Source organism: Saccopteryx leptura, chromosome 2 (assembly GCF_036850995.1).
Source record: "Saccopteryx leptura isolate mSacLep1 chromosome 2, mSacLep1_pri_phased_curated, whole genome shotgun sequence".
Taxonomy (NCBI): domain Eukaryota; kingdom Metazoa; phylum Chordata; class Mammalia; order Chiroptera; family Emballonuridae; genus Saccopteryx; species Saccopteryx leptura.
Window position 1 is genome coordinate 159,603,218 of NC_089504.1, and position 19,758 is coordinate 159,622,975.

At 46.7% G+C, this 19,758-nt stretch overlaps 1 protein-coding gene across 6 annotated transcripts in view; it reads right to left on the reverse strand.

Moving 5' to 3' along the window:
• Positions 1-19,758, reverse strand: part of SPATA13 (spermatogenesis associated 13) — a 165,767-nt gene that overhangs the window by 7,871 nt on the left and 138,138 nt on the right. For all 6 annotated transcript variants that reach the window (XM_066369143.1, XM_066369140.1, XM_066369141.1 and 3 more), the window contains 7 exons: positions 19,078-19,214; positions 16,298-16,477; positions 15,808-15,993; positions 12,118-12,297; positions 8,989-9,221; positions 4,663-4,792; positions 2,080-2,452 (listed from right to left, as the gene is read on the reverse strand). In XM_066369143.1, coding sequence (XP_066225240.1) covers positions 2,080-2,452; positions 4,663-4,792; positions 8,989-9,221; positions 12,118-12,297; positions 15,808-15,993; positions 16,298-16,477; positions 19,078-19,214 — 1,419 coding nt within the window. The remainder of the gene's footprint in view (positions 1-2,079; positions 2,453-4,662; positions 4,793-8,988; positions 9,222-12,117; positions 12,298-15,807; positions 15,994-16,297; positions 16,478-19,077; positions 19,215-19,758) is intronic.

Genomic DNA, 19,758 nt, shown 5'->3' on the forward strand with positions numbered 1-19,758 from the left:
TATATGACCTTGAACTCTCTGCAGAACCTTTGGCATTCCAGAGTGATGGGGCTTATCCCAATGAGGCCTGCGAGTCAGGAGCCGTACGGATGTGCGGACAGTTGTTGGGAATCGGTTTTCCTTTTGGAACAGAGGAAACTTCCACTTACTGGAAGGGGCCACCTGTGAGCAGTGAGTCCTGTGTCACTACAGGTCGAGGTGCAGGCCAGGGACCACCTGTGAGCAGTGAGTCCTGTGTCACTGCAGGTAGAGGTGCAGGCCAGGGACCACCTGTGAGCAGTGAGTCCTGTGTCACTACAGGTCGAGGTGCAGGACAGGGGCCACCTGTGAGCAGTGAGTTCTGTGTCACTACAGGTCAAGGTGCAGGCCAGGGACCACCTGTGAGCAGTGAGTCCTGTGTCACTACAGGTCGAGGTGCAGGCCAGGGACCACCTGTGAGCAGTGAGTCCTGTGTCACTACAGGTCGAGGTGCAGGACAGGGGCCACCTGTGAGCAGTGAGTCCTGTGTCACTACAGGTCGAGGTGCAGGACAGGGACCACCTGTGAGCAGTGAGTCCTGTGTCACTACAGGTCGAGGTGCAGGCCAGGGACCACCTGTGAGCAGTGAGTCCTGTGTCACTACAGGTCGAGGTGCAGGACAGGGGCCACCTGTGAGCAGTGAGTCCTGTGTCACTACAGGTCGAGGTGCAGGCCAGGGGCCACCTGTGAGCAGTGAGTCCTGTGTCACTGCAGGTCGAGGTGCAGGTCAGGGACCACCTGTGAGCAGTGAGTTCTGTGTCACTACAGGTCAAGGTGCAGGCCAGGGGCCACCTGTGAGCAGTGAGTCCTGTGTCACTACAGGTCGAGGTGCAGGCCAGGGACCACCTGTGAGCAGTGAGTCCTGTGTCACTGCAGGTCGAGGTGCAGGCCAGGGACCACCTGTGAGCAGTGAGTCCTGTGTCACTACAGGTCGAGGTGCAGGTCAGGGACCACCTGTGAGCAGTGAGTTCTGTGTCACTACAGGTCAAGGTGCAGGCCAGGGGCCACTTTTCAGGAGTGTTTCCGAGGAGATTCCTGCTGCTGAGGACAGAGTGCCTCACTGACTCATAAAGCCCTTTCTACTCTAACAAGCGACCCCATGAGCCCTCGTGGGGGTGACAGCAATATCCATGGCCAAGCCTGAGGCCAGTGCTGGGGACACACACCTGGGTCGGGGAGGCATACCCCCAGTTTCACTCTAGCTCTCCTCATGGCAGCTGGTGGGGAGCAGCGGGGGGGGGGCAGACTTCTCCTCCGTCCTGCACCACTCGACCTTGGAGGCTGGGGCTCCGAGGAGCGCAGCAGCCAGGACTCTTCATCCCACCTCATTTCTAGGGGCCATGGCACCTGTGGCATCCTGACTTTCCTTCAACAATTTGCACTCCGAAACCTCCCGTGCCGAAGAGGCACCGTGGCCTGCTGCAGAGGCTGCGGCACCCCCACTGTGAGCGCCAGGCTCGCGGGTTTGTCTCCTAGGCCAGCTGACGCCTGGAGAACAGACGCTGCAAAGAGAGGGGCCCCAGTATGGAGAGGCACGGCCCTCACAGCAGCGCAGGACCCTGTGGCTGAGGGAGGCAGGGAACGCGCAGGCATGGGGTCGGAGTGGGCCGTGGACAAGGGCTAACTTTAAAGTGCTTTAGAGGCGCAGCTGAGGAGGAAGCCTCGGGGTTAGGGAACAGTCACCTGAGGGTGACTCAGTCTCTGGGGTACACTGAGCTGGTTTTAAATGTCACTTGGTCATGCTGTAACAATGGACAAAGGCCTTGAGCCTTGATGTGCTTGTCTGTAAAATGGGTATAGGAATAGTCTCCACCTTCTGAAATTCAATGAGACAATCTCAATGTGAAGCAGAGTGCCTGGCATGTCAGTGTCGCCTGTCATGACTACACCTGCCTATCTTGTAAGCAAGTTTAGGACTATTTAGAATTTGCAAATCCTTTTCTTTTCTCAGGGGTGGGATTTAACTCTGTGAGAGAGGGCTGGGCGGCGGGGGGCAGGGGCGGGGGGTGAGATTTGAAAGCAGAAGCCCACGCCACTGTGTGGCGTCGAAGTGCTGCTCACCCAATTCCCGGTCCTCCTGCACCCGCCTCCTCTCATCAGCACATGCTTGCAGCCATCTTGCCTTGTCCTCTGGTTTCTTGGCACAGAATAGATGAACCTCATCAGTGGCTTTGCTGACTAGCTTGAAGGCGTTTTTCACGCTGAGGTTCCAGTCCTTGTCCCGCCCGTCCTCTAGGTCCACAAGCTCCATCTCGTCCATGTCCATGCGGCCCCTGTAATAGAGCATGTCCCTCCGCAGCAGGTCCTTCTTGCAGGACACGAGCTGGTGGTCAAACAGAAAGAATGTCCGCTGCTGGCTCTTGCCTTGCTTAGTGATTCGGGTCAGCTCACCAGAATGGATCAATTCTGAACTTCGGTCTAAAATGTCCAGTCCCTGGGAGGATGGAAACACATTGTAAGACCTTCCAATTCTTACTCCTTCAGATGCCAGGATACAGGACGAGGCCCTGGCCCAGAGTTTTCCCCAGATTTCCCAGTTGCCCAAGGCCCCTTCACAGGTGGCCAGAGCCTCAGAGGCCATTGAAAACCTTGGTTTATTACACTTCCTGCCTGTGAAGTTTCTTTTGTCTCCTACTCAATGGGAAAATGTGACAGTGACTCTTTGTTATCTGAGATGTCTTTCTTATCAGAAAGATTGATGAAAGGCCTGCTGCATTAATACAATCTAATCAAGATCTGAAATGGCAGCTGACCAAAGCTGAGCCTGGAAGCACGAAGACCAGGGGCAGCCTCACGCAGGTGGGCCACAGGCTACATACCTACATACAGAGGCTCTGGCTCTGAGTCGGGTGTATGGCAGCCCCCTGGAATAACCAGTTCAGGGTCTTTGGAAACAAAAGGCCAGATGGCAGATTACCAGCACAAAACTGGTAATCCCCTAAGTCGGAGTCTGAGAACTGAAGGAAACCATACTTTTATCAGTTAGGTTAGGCCGCCTCCAGCAGAACTTTATGGTACTTGATATAACATTGGCTTTTAATTTTATAAATTAAAGGTTTTATTCTCCATTAAACTCAGTCACACACAACATTTTTTTGTAGGCAAAAGCCCTTAACTCCAAAATACTTCTATTTACTTGCCTAGAGCAATTCTGTGCTCTGGATTCTTCATGTACAAAATAAGGGAGTGAGACTCAGGGACTTCTGAGGGCCCATCCAACCTCCAAAAGTCCACATGGCCCTTGAAATACAAGTTATTTCTATCCAACTTTCACCACTATTATCTACTTTAGTTAAAAACATAAATTCTCAACCCAAACTTTCACAGTCCTTTGGGAGAGTGAGTTTTTACCAGTTAGTTTGATGCAGGATGAATTTTGCTTGGTAATATTAATATGAACAGCTTCAATTTATTATTCTTAACAAGGGCCATAGAGCCTAACGGCTATAATCACGCATGCTGAAGCAAGGCTGCCTGCCTGGGTTTGAATCCAGTTCAGCTACTTCCCAGCTCTGTAGCCATGACTAGCTACTTAACTGTTCCATGCTTCAGTTTCCCCATCTGAAGGGGTTAACAGTTCTCCAACTATTAAATGGGGTTAACAGTTCCTACTTCATAGGACTACTGAAAGGGCTAAATGAATACATACCTATACAAATGGCTTAGACCAGTGCTAGAAATGAGACAAACACCACACAGGTACTCACTATTGTCACTGTTTTAGTTTTTCTAAATAAGTGTGTGTGTGTGTGTGTGTGCGCGCGCGCGCATGTGTGCTGGATCCTTATTACATCTGTGTTAAACACTGCATTTATGCTGTCTTATAGGATCTTCCTTTCCATCTTATGGATGGAAACATTGATCGTTCGCAGTTCAGAGGATTTACATGATTTACACACAGAGGTGGCACGTGGCCCACAGTCCACTCTCTTGCCGCTCCGTATCTACTACTTTAAATGCTCTCAGGAAGCTCACTCTCTCGCAGGAAGGAAAGCACAGGCAATACATCATTATAGACACTCTTCAGAGTATTTCTTTGGTGTAGGTGCAAGGTAAAGTAGTTAACTTAAATTCAGTGACATGCCTTGGAGTATATACAGGTATCTGTTTTTGAAAGTTCTCTCTTTACACCACTTCACTTTTACTAAAGACTTACCTCAGTATGTTTTTGCAAACCAAATGAAATCCAAAGAGAATTTTCCTCTTTACCAAAAAAAGAGGGGGCAAGAAGTGGAAAAAGCATCCTGTGTTTGTTCCGAAGCTAGAAAGTATGGAGGCGGCAGCTCCCCAGGAATTAGGCATGGCCCCATGAGGCCCCACCCCCAGAACCACACTCAGCACCTCAGGGTCCAGCTGCAAGAGCTCTGAGCTGTATCGGGGCATCTGCGCCTCATCTTGGCTTATTCCGTGCACCAGTCAACAAGTTGTGTCCTACAGTATTGGCCTCCAGCTTTGCACCATTTTAGCTTACGAAAGGTTTCATAGGAATGCTCTACCTTTGGATAGCAGGGGAATCCTATGTACCATGAAAGCCATGAGTATAAAGCATCAATCCTAGGACATCAAAGTGTGTCGTTAAAGAAGGCCAGAGGGGAGGAGGGAAGAGTGCTGATGGATGATGTGTGGGGGTGGGGGTGCACTTACCTCCCAGCCTACGATGGACACCTGCCACCGCGCTATCTTGTCTATGCTCTCCAGCTTGCGTTTGCGCTCGTTGATCAAACAGGCCACGTTCTTCATGGCCTCGTATGCTGCCTTTATGTTGTTGTAATCACTGAAGAGTGGGAGGTTAATTTTAACCACCAGGCACACAACTTGCAAACGAGGACTGACAAAATAGTTTGCTCAGTCCCTGATTTATACATGAAGAGTCTAGACCAGTGGTCCCCAACCTTTTTTGGTCACAGACCGGCCTTTAGGGTGGGACAAATAAATGTATCACATGACCGAGAAAACGTCAAGAGTGAGTCTTAGACGGATGTAACAGAGGAAATCTGGTCATATTTTAAAAATAAAACATCGTTCAGACTTAAATATAAATAAAACAGAAATAATGTAAGTTATATATTCTTTCTCTGCAGACCGGAACCAAATGGCCCACAACCGCTACCGGTCTGCGGCCCGGGGGTTGGGGACCACTGGTCTAGACAACGTGGCATTTAAACAATAGCTACTGTTCCCTTTTTCTTGTTCCTCCATGAATAGACTACAGTCTGTATAGGGTAAGGGTGCTGACCAACTGCAACCCAGAATTCTCTGGAATAAGAATGCTGTCCTTCATTTCCCAGAAATTACCATGAATAAAAGTCAATGTCACAGAAATGTTTTAATCACAGTAGCAATGAATGATTTTCACTAACAGAGAAAGGACAGTCTTTATTAGTATTGCTTTGATTCTGATACAGCTAGTTTGCTACAGAAAATACTTTTAATAATCAGTAACCATTTTCAAGAGCAATGATTTGCCCTGAGTCCCATCTTTCTCATTGTCAGGAAAGGACACTAGAGAATACAAGCCCCAGGCCTGACTGAGCGAGTTATACAAATGCTAATGCACCGCTTGCTACATCAACAGGGCCTTTAGTTCTGGTACTTCCCATACACTGCAGTGAATCAACCTAAGATCCTACACCCTGCAGGCTCCTGTGCCCAAGGCCTCTAGAACTGTAGGTGCTGATAAAACTAAAATTAGTTCTAATCTACAAATGAGGAACCCTGAGGAGCCACTGCGCCACCTCACCCGCAGGTATTATAAAGTACCAAAAGCTACAGAATCAATATTAATATTTTAAGAGCCTTAAAGAACATTTTATTAATTTGGGTTAAGGTGTGCAGAGAAATTTTGTGAATAATCTCTGTACTGTGTGATTGGCATAAAACCAGGATGGCCCTGGGCCTTGTATTGTAAATGCAAAGGGAAGGAAAACATGGATTCCCTGACATTCCACCACACCTGTGGGGAAAGGGGTGAATGGCTAGCCAGGTGCAGGAAGAGAAAAGCCAAAATAAACCTTTTCTTATAGTAATGAGCCATTTGCGGGCATTTGTCCCCACGGAAACTACCTTTCCCATGTGAATGCATGGAGTTAAAGTGTGTGACTCTGGACAAAGAGATGGTGGATAAACATTAGAAAATGTAAGAATGTTTCTTAATATGTAAAGAGACATCTTTCTATCATTGTGTTGACTTATAAATTTTGTTTTCTCCAAAATGATGTATGGCTTGCAAATTGAACATGGTAACATGGTCCTATTATGTTAAAGAGCATATGACTATAACCAATAGTGGTAAAGGGCACCTAATTGCAATTTTTGCTTCTATACTTCCCGCTTGCAAAACTATAAAAACTAAGTAGAACAAAGGGCTGGCGCACTCTCCCTCAGATTTCTGTCGGAGTTGCCGCAGCTTGGCCAAGCTAGACAATAAAGCTTTGGTGTGGAATCAACGGATTCTGTCGTGTCTTCAATGTTTTGAGTCCCTCCGGATTAGGCTTAACACACACATGTTAAGAGATGACCATTACTGGAAACTTTTACATTCAAGTTTTGCTCAGCATTAATAACTTGGGAACATGTAAACCAATTACCTGGTGGATGAGCTGATTTTTTTAACCTTCTAGCACTTTCCTGTGTCTCACAAGTCAGACAGAGCCTTTGGACTTCAATTAGATTCTTACTGTCTATTTACCAAATGCAATTAAACTCAGCTCCTGGGAAGTCTCCGGCCCCTGCCACGAGGCAGAGCCTGCCATCTTTAGATAGGCCCGTTCCCATGCAGACGCACAGTGCAGAGCAGGAACAAAGGGTTCAAAGGGCGGCCATCATGGGAGCTAGGCTGCCAGCGAGGGCTCCAGCAATCAAGAATGTGTGCAAAATAACTGTCCTTTTTTTTTTCCCTGCAAGTTTTTCTATACAATTTCAGAAAGAAAACAAAAAAAAAGTACAGTGTAATTTTTTTTTTAATTTTTGCTTTGTTTTACTTAAGACAAGGAAATGTGCTTTTTGTCATTTCCTTTAAGATGATTTTTAAAAAAAAGATTGAGTCTGCAAATGCCTCATAGTAAAAAATCACTCTTCAAAGAGAATATTGAAATGTTGAAGGGTGACGTGTGCACCTCTGGCCATAGCTTCTCAGCTTGGAACCTATTCATCTGCTTGATCTGTGGTTTTCAAGATGTCTCTGCTTCTTAATTTTCTTATTTCCTCTGGTTTCTCATCATGATGCTTTTTTAAAAAAATTTCTTCAAATGTTTTACTTTTCTGACTTTCTAAACTTTTTTGATTTTTTCATCAGAAATAGATCAAATATATAGCTGTTTGATTTGTTTCAATGGATTACCTTTCTCTCTGTTTTGTCATCCTAATTCTTCAAACGCCCATATTGTTTCACTCCCCTTAGCACTTTTTCACTCCCTACCTCTCAGTCTAATTGTGAAAAGACTCCCTTTTCAGTGCTCTCTCTTCACAGGAGTCCAGTGGCAGAGAGGACAAAAGAACGTTCTATTCTGGGCACCTGTAGGGCTAGGCACTGCTGCAGAGACAGGGATTGCTTTCTGGGCAATGGTTGTTAAAACCCAAATTAGTCGTGGTTTTACTATAGCAAATTTCCTCGGGGTGCAATCCTTCCCCTCTCTCCTTCCCACTAGAAAACCCGTCAAGACTGTTTTTTCCAGGGCTGTGGGTGTTGTGAAAATTTTTTGCCAGGGACACAGTTGGGGCTTGCTTCTGATCTAAAATAGTGTGCTGTTATCCTCAGACCTTGCCGGATACCACTTTTGTGTCCCCACTAGCATTTTAGTTGTGGTCTGGTGAGAGTATAAGCAATGACTCAGCTGCTTCCAACTCAAGGCAACAAACAGCTGAGTCTCGCTGTAGTGACACAGTCACAGATAATAAACGTGCCAAGTCCAGTACTGAATGGGTGGTATCTTTACATAGACGCACAGCAAGGTTTTACCTTATTTTGTGCCTGCAAGAGAATAATGAGTTACTATTAAGTAAAACACGAAGAACTGCTGGCTCCTCGAAAAGAGCTTAGGCAAAGTAAGCTCTAAAAGGAGATAGAGAGAGCAGGCAATGGACTATGTGAAACCTGTGCTGACCGGAGAGGAAATGGCTGGAAGGGCTCTGGAGACCGAGCAAGCACCCTGGCTGGGCAGGGATCTCCATAATCCACATCTCCCAGGCGGACCCCACATGCTACTCCATACCCTGAGATCCCCTACTCTTCTATAGCTCAACTCTTCCTATATCCTCACCCCTTCTATTTGTTGGCTGTAAATAACACTGCTCTGAGGGGGAGGTAATGGGAAGCAACTAAAGGAATACAGGAGAGGAGAGAGAATATTTCTTACATTGTATTAAATCGGTCTATTTCTTTAAAAATTTGTTTTTATGAATTACTGAGTAGCCACAAAAGACTATTTATAAAATATATGTCAGTGGTGAGAACCAACAACACACTAAATCTCCATGTGTTCATAGTGCAGTTTAAGAAATGCTTTGCCTGACCAGGCGGTGGCGCAGTGGATAGAGAGTCAACCTGGGACGCTGAGGACCCAGGTTCAAAACCCTGATGTCACTTGCTTGAGCATGGCCTCAGCAACTTGAACATGGGATCATAGACATGAGCCCAAAGTCGCTGGCTTGAGCAAGGGGTCACTGACTCAGCTGGAGTCCCCCGGTCAAGGCACGTATGAGAAGCAATCAATGAACAACTAAAAGTACCTCAACTACAAGTTGATGCTTCTCATCTCTCTCCCTTCCTGTCTGTCCCTGTCTCTCATGCTTTCTCTCTCCTCAAAAAAAAAGAAAGGAAGAAAGAAAGAAAGAATATCAGTGGTTATCAATCTTTGACATTCTGAACAATCAGAACATTTCTTCCACAGAGATAATTAATGCAAGTACCAAGCCTGACACTGGAGCCTCTGTCACTGTTCCCTTGGGAAGTTCTGGGAGAGCCGTGCCTACCTGTGCTCCTGTGGGGTGTACTTGAGCAGCTCGGCCAGCTGCAGTGGGTACTTGCAGATCTTCTGCACAGGAGTGAGCAGGAAGCCATCGATGGCAATGTTGATCATCTGCTGCAACAGGCGGCAGGCCTCAAAGAAGTGCCGGTACCTGCCTTGCTTCATCAGGCCAGACAGCTCCGCACAGGCACCTGGGTGGTTGTTACAGTACTCGGAATAGATGGCGAAGCCCTCTTGCTGGGGAAGAGAGAACACAGTGCCATCAGGCTACAGGTGGGTGTGGGCTGAGACAAGGGCAGGCAATACCCACTCCTAAGTGAAGGGGCATTCCTAGAAAGAGGGAGACGGCACTCTAAGGCCTTCTGCAGTGTGCAAGAGGCCCAGATCTCTAGGAAGAAGCCATTTGTGCAGACTCCCCAGGGGATTCTTATCTCTTAGGGGGAGCAGGAACAGGCTGCTCTAGGACTCACACAGCCCTGATCCCTTTTGAGGCAGCCTTCCACAGACTGTGAAAAGGTGTGTCACCAGTACACGGAGCTTCCCCAGGAGAACGGAGCCCTCTGCTGTCACCCTCCTCTCCCCAACTTTGATCTAAGAAAAGAAGCTGTCCTTATGCCCAACTGGTTCCGTCCTTGTCCTCTTTTACTTTCCCTGGTAAACTCCTTGCTCATGACCAAGAGGTGAGTGAGGATTCAAAGCCGCTGCCTCCTCATTGCAGCTCTTCTCCTTAACTCCAACACCTGGCTCCACACGTTACCCTCCGACCTCCAAAGCCAAGTCGTCGGCTTGCTTTCTTTCCCTGACGCCTGTCCTTCTGGACTCTGTAGCACCTGCTCCGGCCCGCCCCCCCCCCCCCCCCACTCCCGGGACTAGGCTTGCTGGCCCAGTTCTCAGGCCTCTGTTCTCCACCCCAGGTGTCTCTTCACTGCCGCCAGATTTCATGGTCACAAACATCTACCTGCCCAGAGTTGGGTTCCTTTCTGGCTACATCTGCTCCAGGATTTACAACAGGTGTACTCAAACTCAAGATATCCACAACCAAGCTTCTGTTCCCCTAGAGGGCAGGTTTTCCCAATCCACCTGTTACTTCTTTCATACTCAACCCAACAAGTGGCTCTGACTGCTGTTTTTCTTTGTACTTATAACCACTCTTGTCAGTTTGTCCTGAAAATAAAACCATCTCAATAAAACTGTCTTTGCATGTTTCACCACCTTCAGACCCAGAAGCAGTGACGCCTCTGTTCCTAAGCTATACTCTCCTGCTCTCTGGGCTACCTCACCGTCCTGAAGCTTCATCCCCATCAGGCTCTACCACCTCTGCTCCCTGACCTTCAGTGACCTCTGAAGCTTCTTTCTTGTACTCCACGAACCTTCTCCTCTGGCCAAATACAGTATGTCCGTAAAGTCATGGTGCACTTTTGACTGGTCACAGGAAAGCAACAAAAGATGATAGAAATGTGAAATCTGCACCAAATAAAAGGAAAACCCTCCCAGTTTCTGTAGGACAATGTGGCAGCATGTGTGCATGCGCAGATGATGACGTAACACCGTGTATACAGCGAAGCAGCCCACAGCCATGCCAGTCGAGATGTGGATGGTACAGAAGAAAGTTCAGTGTGTTCTGTGGCTCGCTAAATTAGAATCTGTGACCAAAGTGCAATGTAAATATCGGCGCGTTCATAATGAAGTGCCACCACATAGGAATAACATTACTCAGTGGGATAAGCAGTTGAAGGAAACCGGCAGTTTGGTGGAGAAACCCCGTTCTGGTAGGCCATCAGTCAGTGACGAATCTGTAGAGGCTATACGGGATAGCTACCTAAGGAGCCCTAAAAAAATCTGTGCATGAGCCCACATCGAACTGCACTGAATAGGTATGAAACTGGGAGAGTTTTCCTTTTATTTGGTGCAGATTTCACATTTCTATCATTTTTTGTTGCTTTCCTGTGACCATTCAAAAGTGCACCATGACTTTACGGACACACTGTAGGTCTTTGACAAAGTCCCACATAGGCCTAGTCTTCTCATGGGCTGATCTTCCCACCTGCACCACCCCTGAAGCATTATTTTCAGCTATTTGGAAGCACCCACCCTGGGGATCTTCTCCTCTCTACTGCCTCTATGAAGTGCATACTGGAGGACATAGTGGTGGTTGTCATTGCCGCTGTCACTGTTTCTGTGTCAAGCCATTTGGGCTGAGAATAAAATCTTCTTCCTTTGAAATTTTTTTTCTTATATTTTTCTGAAGTGAGAAGCAGGGAGGCAGAGGGACAGACTCCCACATGTACTCAACTGGGATCCACCCGGCATGCCCACTAGGGGGCGATGCTCTGTTCATCTGGGGTGTTGCTCCTTTGTAACCAGAGCCATTCTAGCACCTGAGGCGGAGGCCATGGAGCCATCCTCATCACCCAGACCAACTTTGCTCCAATGGAGCCTTGGCTGCAGGAGGGGAAGAGAGAGACAGAGAGAAAGGAGAGAGAAGGATAGAGAAGCAGATGGGTGCTTCTCCTGTGTGCCCTGGCTGGGGATTGAACCCGGGACATCCACATGCCGGGCCAACACTCTACCACTAAGCCAACCAGCCAGGGCTTGAAATCTTTTAGCATTAAGTTGTTACAGTCAGCCACCAGCTAAACATAAGCCCATGCCATCATCACGAGACTGTACCACAGTAGCTGCATGGGTAGCAGGCGTGGGTCCCACAGCCACACATCTCAGTCTGAATTCCCATCTGCCATTTACTAATGTGTGACCCTGGGTCAGTTCCCCTCTGGCCTTTAGAGCCCTCATCTGTAAAAATGAGGGCAATAATCATACCTACCCCAAAGTAGTACGAGAGCTAACATATGAAGATCCAGAAAACAGTGCTTAACATATAGTAGACAATTCATAGATATTATTAAAAATTACTCCAAACTGCATAAAAGTGGGAAGAGTTTTAAAAAGAAATGGACTTATGGTATTTAGCTAAAAATGAACCATACAGAGCAATCACTTAATTTACAAGTGGCATCTCCAATTCTATGGGAAATTAATCTAGCAAAAAACCCCAAATCCTATTTTTAGTGAAAAAAACATTTTGAAATTACTTAACCAGATGCTGTTAATAAAGAAGTAACAGGTGGCATACATGTTGAAGAAAGCAGGATCCTATTTCACTTAAATGAGGTTCCTCTTTATTGTATTGCTTCTCAAGGTCTTTCAGAAACTTTCTTTGGAATTTGTAAATATCTTCAATGTTTCCAAAAATGGTGGATAGTTGTGCAACAGTGAACATCCCTGTGTGCTTGCGACACTGACGAATATAGCCCTGCAAGAGGGAAAGTAAGCTTTTAAAAACTAATTTGGAAATTCACAGAAATTATTTCTTTGAATAATATAGTATTTTGGGCCCAAAGCCATTGTCTTGGAGTAGATTTTAATCAGAGAAAATGATTTTAACCTCTATGAGTCTCTGATGGGATAAATCATACTTCCATAACTACAATGTGCCATGTTTTACTTTTTTCCCCCCACAAGTAGCCATAATTTTATTAATTATATGCCATATTTTAAAAACAAAAGGAAAGAGAAAAGATACTTGTTTGGCTGAATTTATCATTCAAGAAACCATGTAAAGTTTCCAGATGACACTCAAGAAACAAATTGCTTAGTTTCAAATACTAGCTCAAAAATTGGTATTGTTACACTTTTTCTAAACTCTTCAGACGCTCATTCTCTTATCCTTAATTCTATTCCACAGCAGAGAAGACTTATCAAATACCGATGCCAACGCTTGCTGAACAACTCATGAACTTGGCTTGCTGTCATGGTTATGAGCCAAGAAATCTTACCCAGGATTCCACCATTACTCTTATGTTTCATTTCAGGGCTTACGCAGGTGACCAACCACAAAGGAATGTACGATGAAGTCATGGACGGTTGAAACTGCTGACGATTGAAAATCCACCAACATCCATAATTAGTGAAAAGCACCCCTGCGCCCAGCGATAGCGGCACCCAATCAGCAAATGCCCCACCACCCTTCCTACTTCCTTAAACCCTAACCCAGGGGTCCCCAAACTGCGGCCCCCTGAGGCCGTTTATCCGGCCCCTGTCGCACTTCCGGAAGAGGCACCTCTTTCATTGGTAGTCAGTGAGAGGAGCACATTGATCATCTCATTAGCCAAAAGCAGGCTCATAGTTCCCATTGAAATACTGGCCAGTTTGTTGATTTAAATTTACTTGTTCTTTATTTTAAATATTGTATTTGTTCCCGTTTTGTTTTTTTACTTTAAAATAAGATATGTGCAGTTCGATTCCCGGCCAGGGCACACAGGAGAAGTGCCCATCTGCTTCTCTACCCCTCCCCCTCTCCTTCCTCTCTGTCTCTCTCTTCCCCTCCCGCAGCCAAGGCTCCATTGGAGCAAAGTTGGCCCGGGTGCTGAGGATGGCTCTATAGCCTCTGCCTCAGGCACTAGAATGGCTCTGGTCGCAACAGAGCGACACCCCAGATGGGCAGAGCATCGCCCCCTGGTGGGCATGCCAGGTGGATCCCGGTCAGGCGCATGCGGGAGTCTGTCTGACTGCCTCCCTGTTTCCAACTTCAGAAAAAAAAAAAAGATATGTGCAGTGTGCATAGGGATTTGTTCATAGTTTTTTTTATAGTCCGTTCCCCCAATGGTCTGAGGGACAGAACTGGCGCCCTGTGTAAAAAGTTTGGGGACCCCTGCCGTAACCCTTAAAAAGTGGCCTAAGTCTGTAGCCGGGCTGCTTTCCCTTACGAGACAGCCGGCAGGTTTCCTTTCATTAAAGCCTGTTACACTGGCCTTTCGGACTCCAGTTGATTCTATCAATTACCAACTCTCTATCTACAGCAGTGGTAGTCAACGTGGTCCCTACCGCCCACTAGTGGGCGTTCCAGCTTTCATGGTGGGCAGTGGCGGAGCAACCAAAGTATAAATAAAAAGATAGATTTAACTATATAGTAAGTTGTTTTATAAAGATTTATTCTGCCAAACAGCGAAAATCTGACATAAAGTACTTGGTAAGTAATTATTATTATATGCTTTAACTTGCTGTAACTCTGCTTCATAAATTTTATAAAGTAAAGTTACTTCCCTACTTTATAAATCACCATTACTGTGGAACTGGTGGGCAGTTAGAAAATTTTACACTAACAGAGATACAAAGTGGGCGGTAGGTATAAAAAGGTTGACTACCCCTGATCTATAGCATACATCTGTAGATCTTTAACCCAAGGCCTGTACTAGTTAGAAACTATTTAGTTATATACCCTTCTTGTACTGTGGCTTAGGTAGGGATTAGTGGGATATGAAGAAAAGGCCGTAAATATATGTAGTAATTATTCCCACATATCATCATGTACTTATAGACTAGACTGACTAAATGATAAAAGCCACACCGCTGACTATTTGGTATAACTTTTAACAGAAAGAGTGTAAAGGTTCAGGGTGCAGGCCTCTGGGGCAGACCGCTTGGTTCAAATCCCAGCCCTGCCATGTGACTTCCCTGTGCCCTGGTTTGGTCAGCTGTGACGTGGAGCAGAGAGGACCTGCCCAGGGAGAGTGAAGTAAGGTAGTCCAGGTAAAGGGACAGCACATAGTCAATGCTCAACAGTGATCAGCAATTACTTTTATTTTCCCAAAATATTACTTTAAAGATAAACTCTCTTAGCCACATGCTTATACATAAGGTGACCAATCATCCTCCTTTAGGGAGGATAGTCATTCTTTTGTAAGTTCCGTCCTCCCTCAAAAAGTGTCCTCCTACATGTCCTCCTTTTTGATATTGGAAGACTAATCTGTAAATGTCCATATTCAATCGATGCAGAGTCGATCCATTGCGTGTGATGTGATGTATCTGTATCTAAATGAGTACCTTTTCCTTAAAATTATTATTAAAAATTTATAGGCATGTAAGCATAATTACAATATAAAATATTACAAATGTTTTTATCATGCATTTATCATATTAGAGTGTATTATTGTTGCAATGAATAAAATGTTTCTTTTATTTATGATATTGTTTTCTTCAATTTATTTTTGTCCTTTTCATTGTAAAAATGTTGGTCACCTTATTATACAGAACAAGAGGGCTAGTACAAAGAAGCTAGACATGGGTGGGTCTGTATCCAGTTAGCCCAGGGACAGAGTGTGCAGCCGTCTCCCTCCGGCTGGTCTCCGGGCTGCACCACCACAGCTGATGAAGGTGCAGAGAGCAGCACTCATGGCAGGAGAGCTGGAAAAGTCGCGGGGGCACACTGAGGTCTAGTGTCGTGCCTGCACAAAACCCGTACGAATGAGAAACTATCTATCACGGGAGAAATACAACGCAGAGTAGAAGCAGAGTTACCATGATACTATACTGTGGACTTTCGCCTGGGCTATCACTAGACAAAACCAGGGTTTTTTGTTTCTATCTAAATCTAAATGACTCAGACTCTTGTCTGTAAGACAGCAACTAGAGGCAGTGGGCTGCAGACAGTGTCACACCCTTGATTCTTTGTAAAGTCATATGGGTTTCACCTACAGGGCGTTGCCTTCTCAGACAGTCACCCGCTCTGAATAATCTGAGAGGTCAGTCCTGAAGGAGATAGCGGCACAGTGCCCTGAAAACAGCTCTGGTTTCCACAGGAGGTCAGACAGCCAGTGATGCTCGCCAAGGTCAACGAGCATGTCACGAGTGAGCAGGAGGTGAGGAGAAACGAGGGATCTAGAGACATGTGCACACCGAAGCGTCTGACTGGCGACAGAAGCCAGATGGGCACACCCCAGAACCACGTGACAGCCTCCATGAGGCCCCGCGCCTGGCGCCTCACCTCACAGATGTCCTTGAGGTGCTTGATGTACACGCGCTCAGTGTTCATGATCTCCTGGATGACGTTGGTCCGCATCTGGTGCTTGCTCTCTGCGTGCTGGTGGCGGTTCCTGCCAGTGTGCTCCTCCGGCTCCTCGCCCTGCGTGCTGCCAGAGCTCTCCGACAACTCTTCCTGGTTGACTCGCAACTGCAGGGCACACACAGGGGACAGCTGACTTGGGGGGAGACCACCCTGGACCAGCGAGGGCGGCAGCCGGACCCTCGCTGGTCTCGTGTACGTGGTAGAGACATGGTGCTGGCAGCTCATAACACGGCAGCAGCGCCAGACAACTAGTGACCTTAGTGACAAGTTTCCCTCTGACCCAGCTGAATTTCTAAAAGATTTGACTAAAAGGATCAGAATGATTCAACATGGAGAAAGAGTGAGTTGGGCCTGAACCGCCCCATCGCTCCCCAGAGACGGGTGTGGAGCAGAGAGCCCCGACACGCACCCTAACGAAGCTCGCGGGGAACCAGGCTTCCTTGTCCTCATTCCGGCCCCACCACCAGTCCTTGTTGGAGGCTTCCAGGACCTGGATGACATCTCCTGCCTTAAAGCCCAGCTCCTGGTCATCCATGGTCACGTGGTCCCACAAGGCTTCTGCACAGACCATACTGCCATCGCTGATCAGCTAGAAGAGACACACAGGCATGCTTAGTGCAGAAGCTGACTGGGAGAAACGGGGAGGGGCAGTCTGTGTACTGTCCCAGGGAGAGAAGCACATCTCTAGTTCTCATTTCTTTTTTTAATTTTTTTATTTTTACAGAGACAGAGAGAAAGTCAGAGAGAGGGATAGACAGGGACAGACAGACAGGAACGGAGAGATGAGAAGCATCAATCATTAATTTTTCATTGCACATTGCAACACCTTAGTTGTTCATTGATTGCTTTCTCATATGTGCCTTGACCGCGGGCCTTCAGCAGACTGAGTAACTGCTTGCTCAAGCCAGCGACCTTGGGCTCAAGCTGGTGAGCTTTTGCTCAAACCAGATGAGCCCTCGCTCAAGCTGATGACCTCGGGGTCTCAAACCTGGGTCTTCCGCATCCCAATCTGACGCTTTTTCCACTGCGCCACCGCCCGGTCAGGCCTTAGTTCTCATTTCTATACACCAATGGCTTTGCATTAATACTTATTGATTGTTACACAAAATGAATGGAGAATAACATAATGGGGGAAAGAAAATCAGGTGACCCTGATCTGTGGTGGTGCAGTGGATAGAGCATTGACCTGGGACACTGAAGACCCAGGTTCGAAACCCAGAGGTCACTGGCTTGAGTGAGGGCTCATCTGGCTTAAGCATGGGATCACAGACATGACCTCAGTCACTGGCTTAAGCCCAAAGGTTGCTGGCTTGAGCAACGGGTCACTGACTCAGTTGGAGCACCCGGGTCAAGGCAGGTGTGAGAAGCAATCAATGAACAAGTAAAGTGACACAACTATTAGTTAATGCATTTCATCTCCCTCTCCCTTCCTGTCTGTCTGTCCACTACACTTCACTAAAAAGGAGAGAATCAGGTAAAGCCCCCTCTCACATTCTCTTCAAGGAAACCTCAAGTCCACTTAAAAAAATGTATAAATAGCTTGACCAGGTGGTGGCACAGTGGCTAGAGCATCAGACTGTGATGTGAAGGACCCAGGTTCGAAACCCCAAAGTCACTGGCTTGAGCGTGGGCTCATCCGGTTTGAGCACAGGCTCACCAGCTTGAGCACGGGGTTGCTGGCTTCAGCGTGGGATTATAGACATGACCCCATGGTCGCTAGCTTGAACCCAAAGGTTGCTGGCTTGAAGCCCAATGTTGCTGGCTAGAGCAAGGGGTCACTCGCTCTGCTGTAGCCCCCGGTCAAGGCACATATGAGAAAGCAATCAATGAGCAACTAAGGTGCCATAACAAAGAATTGATGCTTCTCATATCTTTCTCTTCCTGTCTGTCTCTATCTGTCCCTCTCTCTGACTCTCTCTGTCTCAGTTAAAAAAAAAAAAAGTAGCCCTGGCTGATTGGCTCAGTGGTAGAGTGTTGGCCTGGTGTGCAGGAGTCCTGGGTTCGATTCCCGGCCAGGGCACACAGGAGAAGCGCCCATCTGCTTCTCCACCCCTCCCCCTCTCCTTCCTCTCTGTCTCTCTCTTCCCCTCCCGCAGCAAGGCTCCATTGGAGCAAAGTTGGCCCGGGTGCTGAGGATGGCTCTATGGCCTCTGCCTCAGGCACTAGAATGGCTCTGGTTGCAACAGAGCGACGCCCCAGATGGGCAGAGTATCGCCCCCTGGTGGGCATGCAGGGTGGATCCTGGTCGGGTGCATGGGGGAGTCTGTCTAACTGCCTCCCCGTTTCCAGCTTCAGAAAAATAAAAAAAATAAAAAAGTATAAATAGTTCACTTATCTGTCGGTCAGTTAATTAACAAATTTGATCACCTCCAAAATGGTTTCTGAGCAGCCGAACAAGATGTCGCTGAGCCAAGCCTCCAAAGTTCACACACAAACTTAACCACAAGACCCTGAGCTTCATCCAGAATATGCTATTCATACTCTATTCACAATTTGAATAAACTCTGTATTTAACTTTATAGTTTACGGCAATTAAAGAGAACATAGCATGATCTTTGCAATTCAATAGTTAGCAATAAAAGTAAGAAACAGACATAGCTCCTCTGAGCCCACCGCAGGGGCAGATGACTGTATGCCCGCTCACCTCCGGGAACATCATCACATCCTGGAGCAACAACAGATGCTGTTAACAGGGACACTGACTGAGACATTACACTCGACATACTCTGTTTAAACTGCAGAAGCCAGTGATGCCTTCGAGAAAGAGTTCTATAAAAGAGGCTAAAATAGAGAGTGGTAGAAGATATGATTCACAGTGAGAAACAGGTAGTTAATGTCAGTTCTGACACTTGCCAGCAAGTAATTGAGCCTCTTAAACTCAGAGTGTTCATTAAAATATAGACAGTACCTGTAACATTCACTTCTTAGATTGGCTGTAAGATTAATGATAAGAGGAGGGCATGTCAGAAGCCAAACAGCACTGCCAACACTAAGGACTGCTGCTCTTATCACAAAAAGGGAGGAACTTAATTACATAAACTGTGCTTGCAAATGCCAGAAACTCAGTGTTTCTCTGGTCCCAGTTCTAGGTTTGAGAATATGTTTTAATAAGAAATAGAGAGCCAAGCTTGAAGTGATGTTGGACTCTGAAAGTCAGGCGTCCACCGTCACCCTGTGGAAGTACAGTACCTCATTGAGAGCCAGCTGCTCCCTGCCTGGCTGTAGGTATCTGGGGGCGGCCTGGCACAGGTCTTCATAGCTGTAGTCCTCCTCACTGCCGTTGTCATCCACTAAGGCAGAGGACTCAGTACCACCATCTGAAGAAACTTTAAAAAAAAAAGTTACTCATGGTTTAAAAGACACAGCTAACAAAACTTTTCTAGATGACAAAACCAGTAACAGAGAACACACCCGCCATCTAAGTGAGACATCATTAGAAAGTTTCTACTGATCGATTAACCCAAAGGTAGCAGTAGATGCTAGAAAGAGCTGGGGTTAAGTGTTACATTAGGTAAGAAAGGGAACATTTCAGAGTATTGCCAAGATTCACACACAGCGCTATTTCCTAAGTTAGGATACTTAGGAACTAGGTGTGATTTAGGTGAAAGTTTGTGCTGCCCGAGTGCATATCAAAAGTATAAATATAGATAACGTTTCTAAGCAATGTGCTGATAAAGCTGGAGGAGGAAAATAAAATGAGAAGTAGAATCACTTTCTAAAAAAAGAGTTCTGCTTCCAGTTTCACCTGCAAGGCAGCGTAGCACTACTAAAACCAGGAGGTCCTAGCAGTATCATTAAAGTGAAAATACGTAGTCATTTTCCCTAGCTTCCCACGTGTGGAAAGGGTTGGAACTCACAGTATCAGAATTA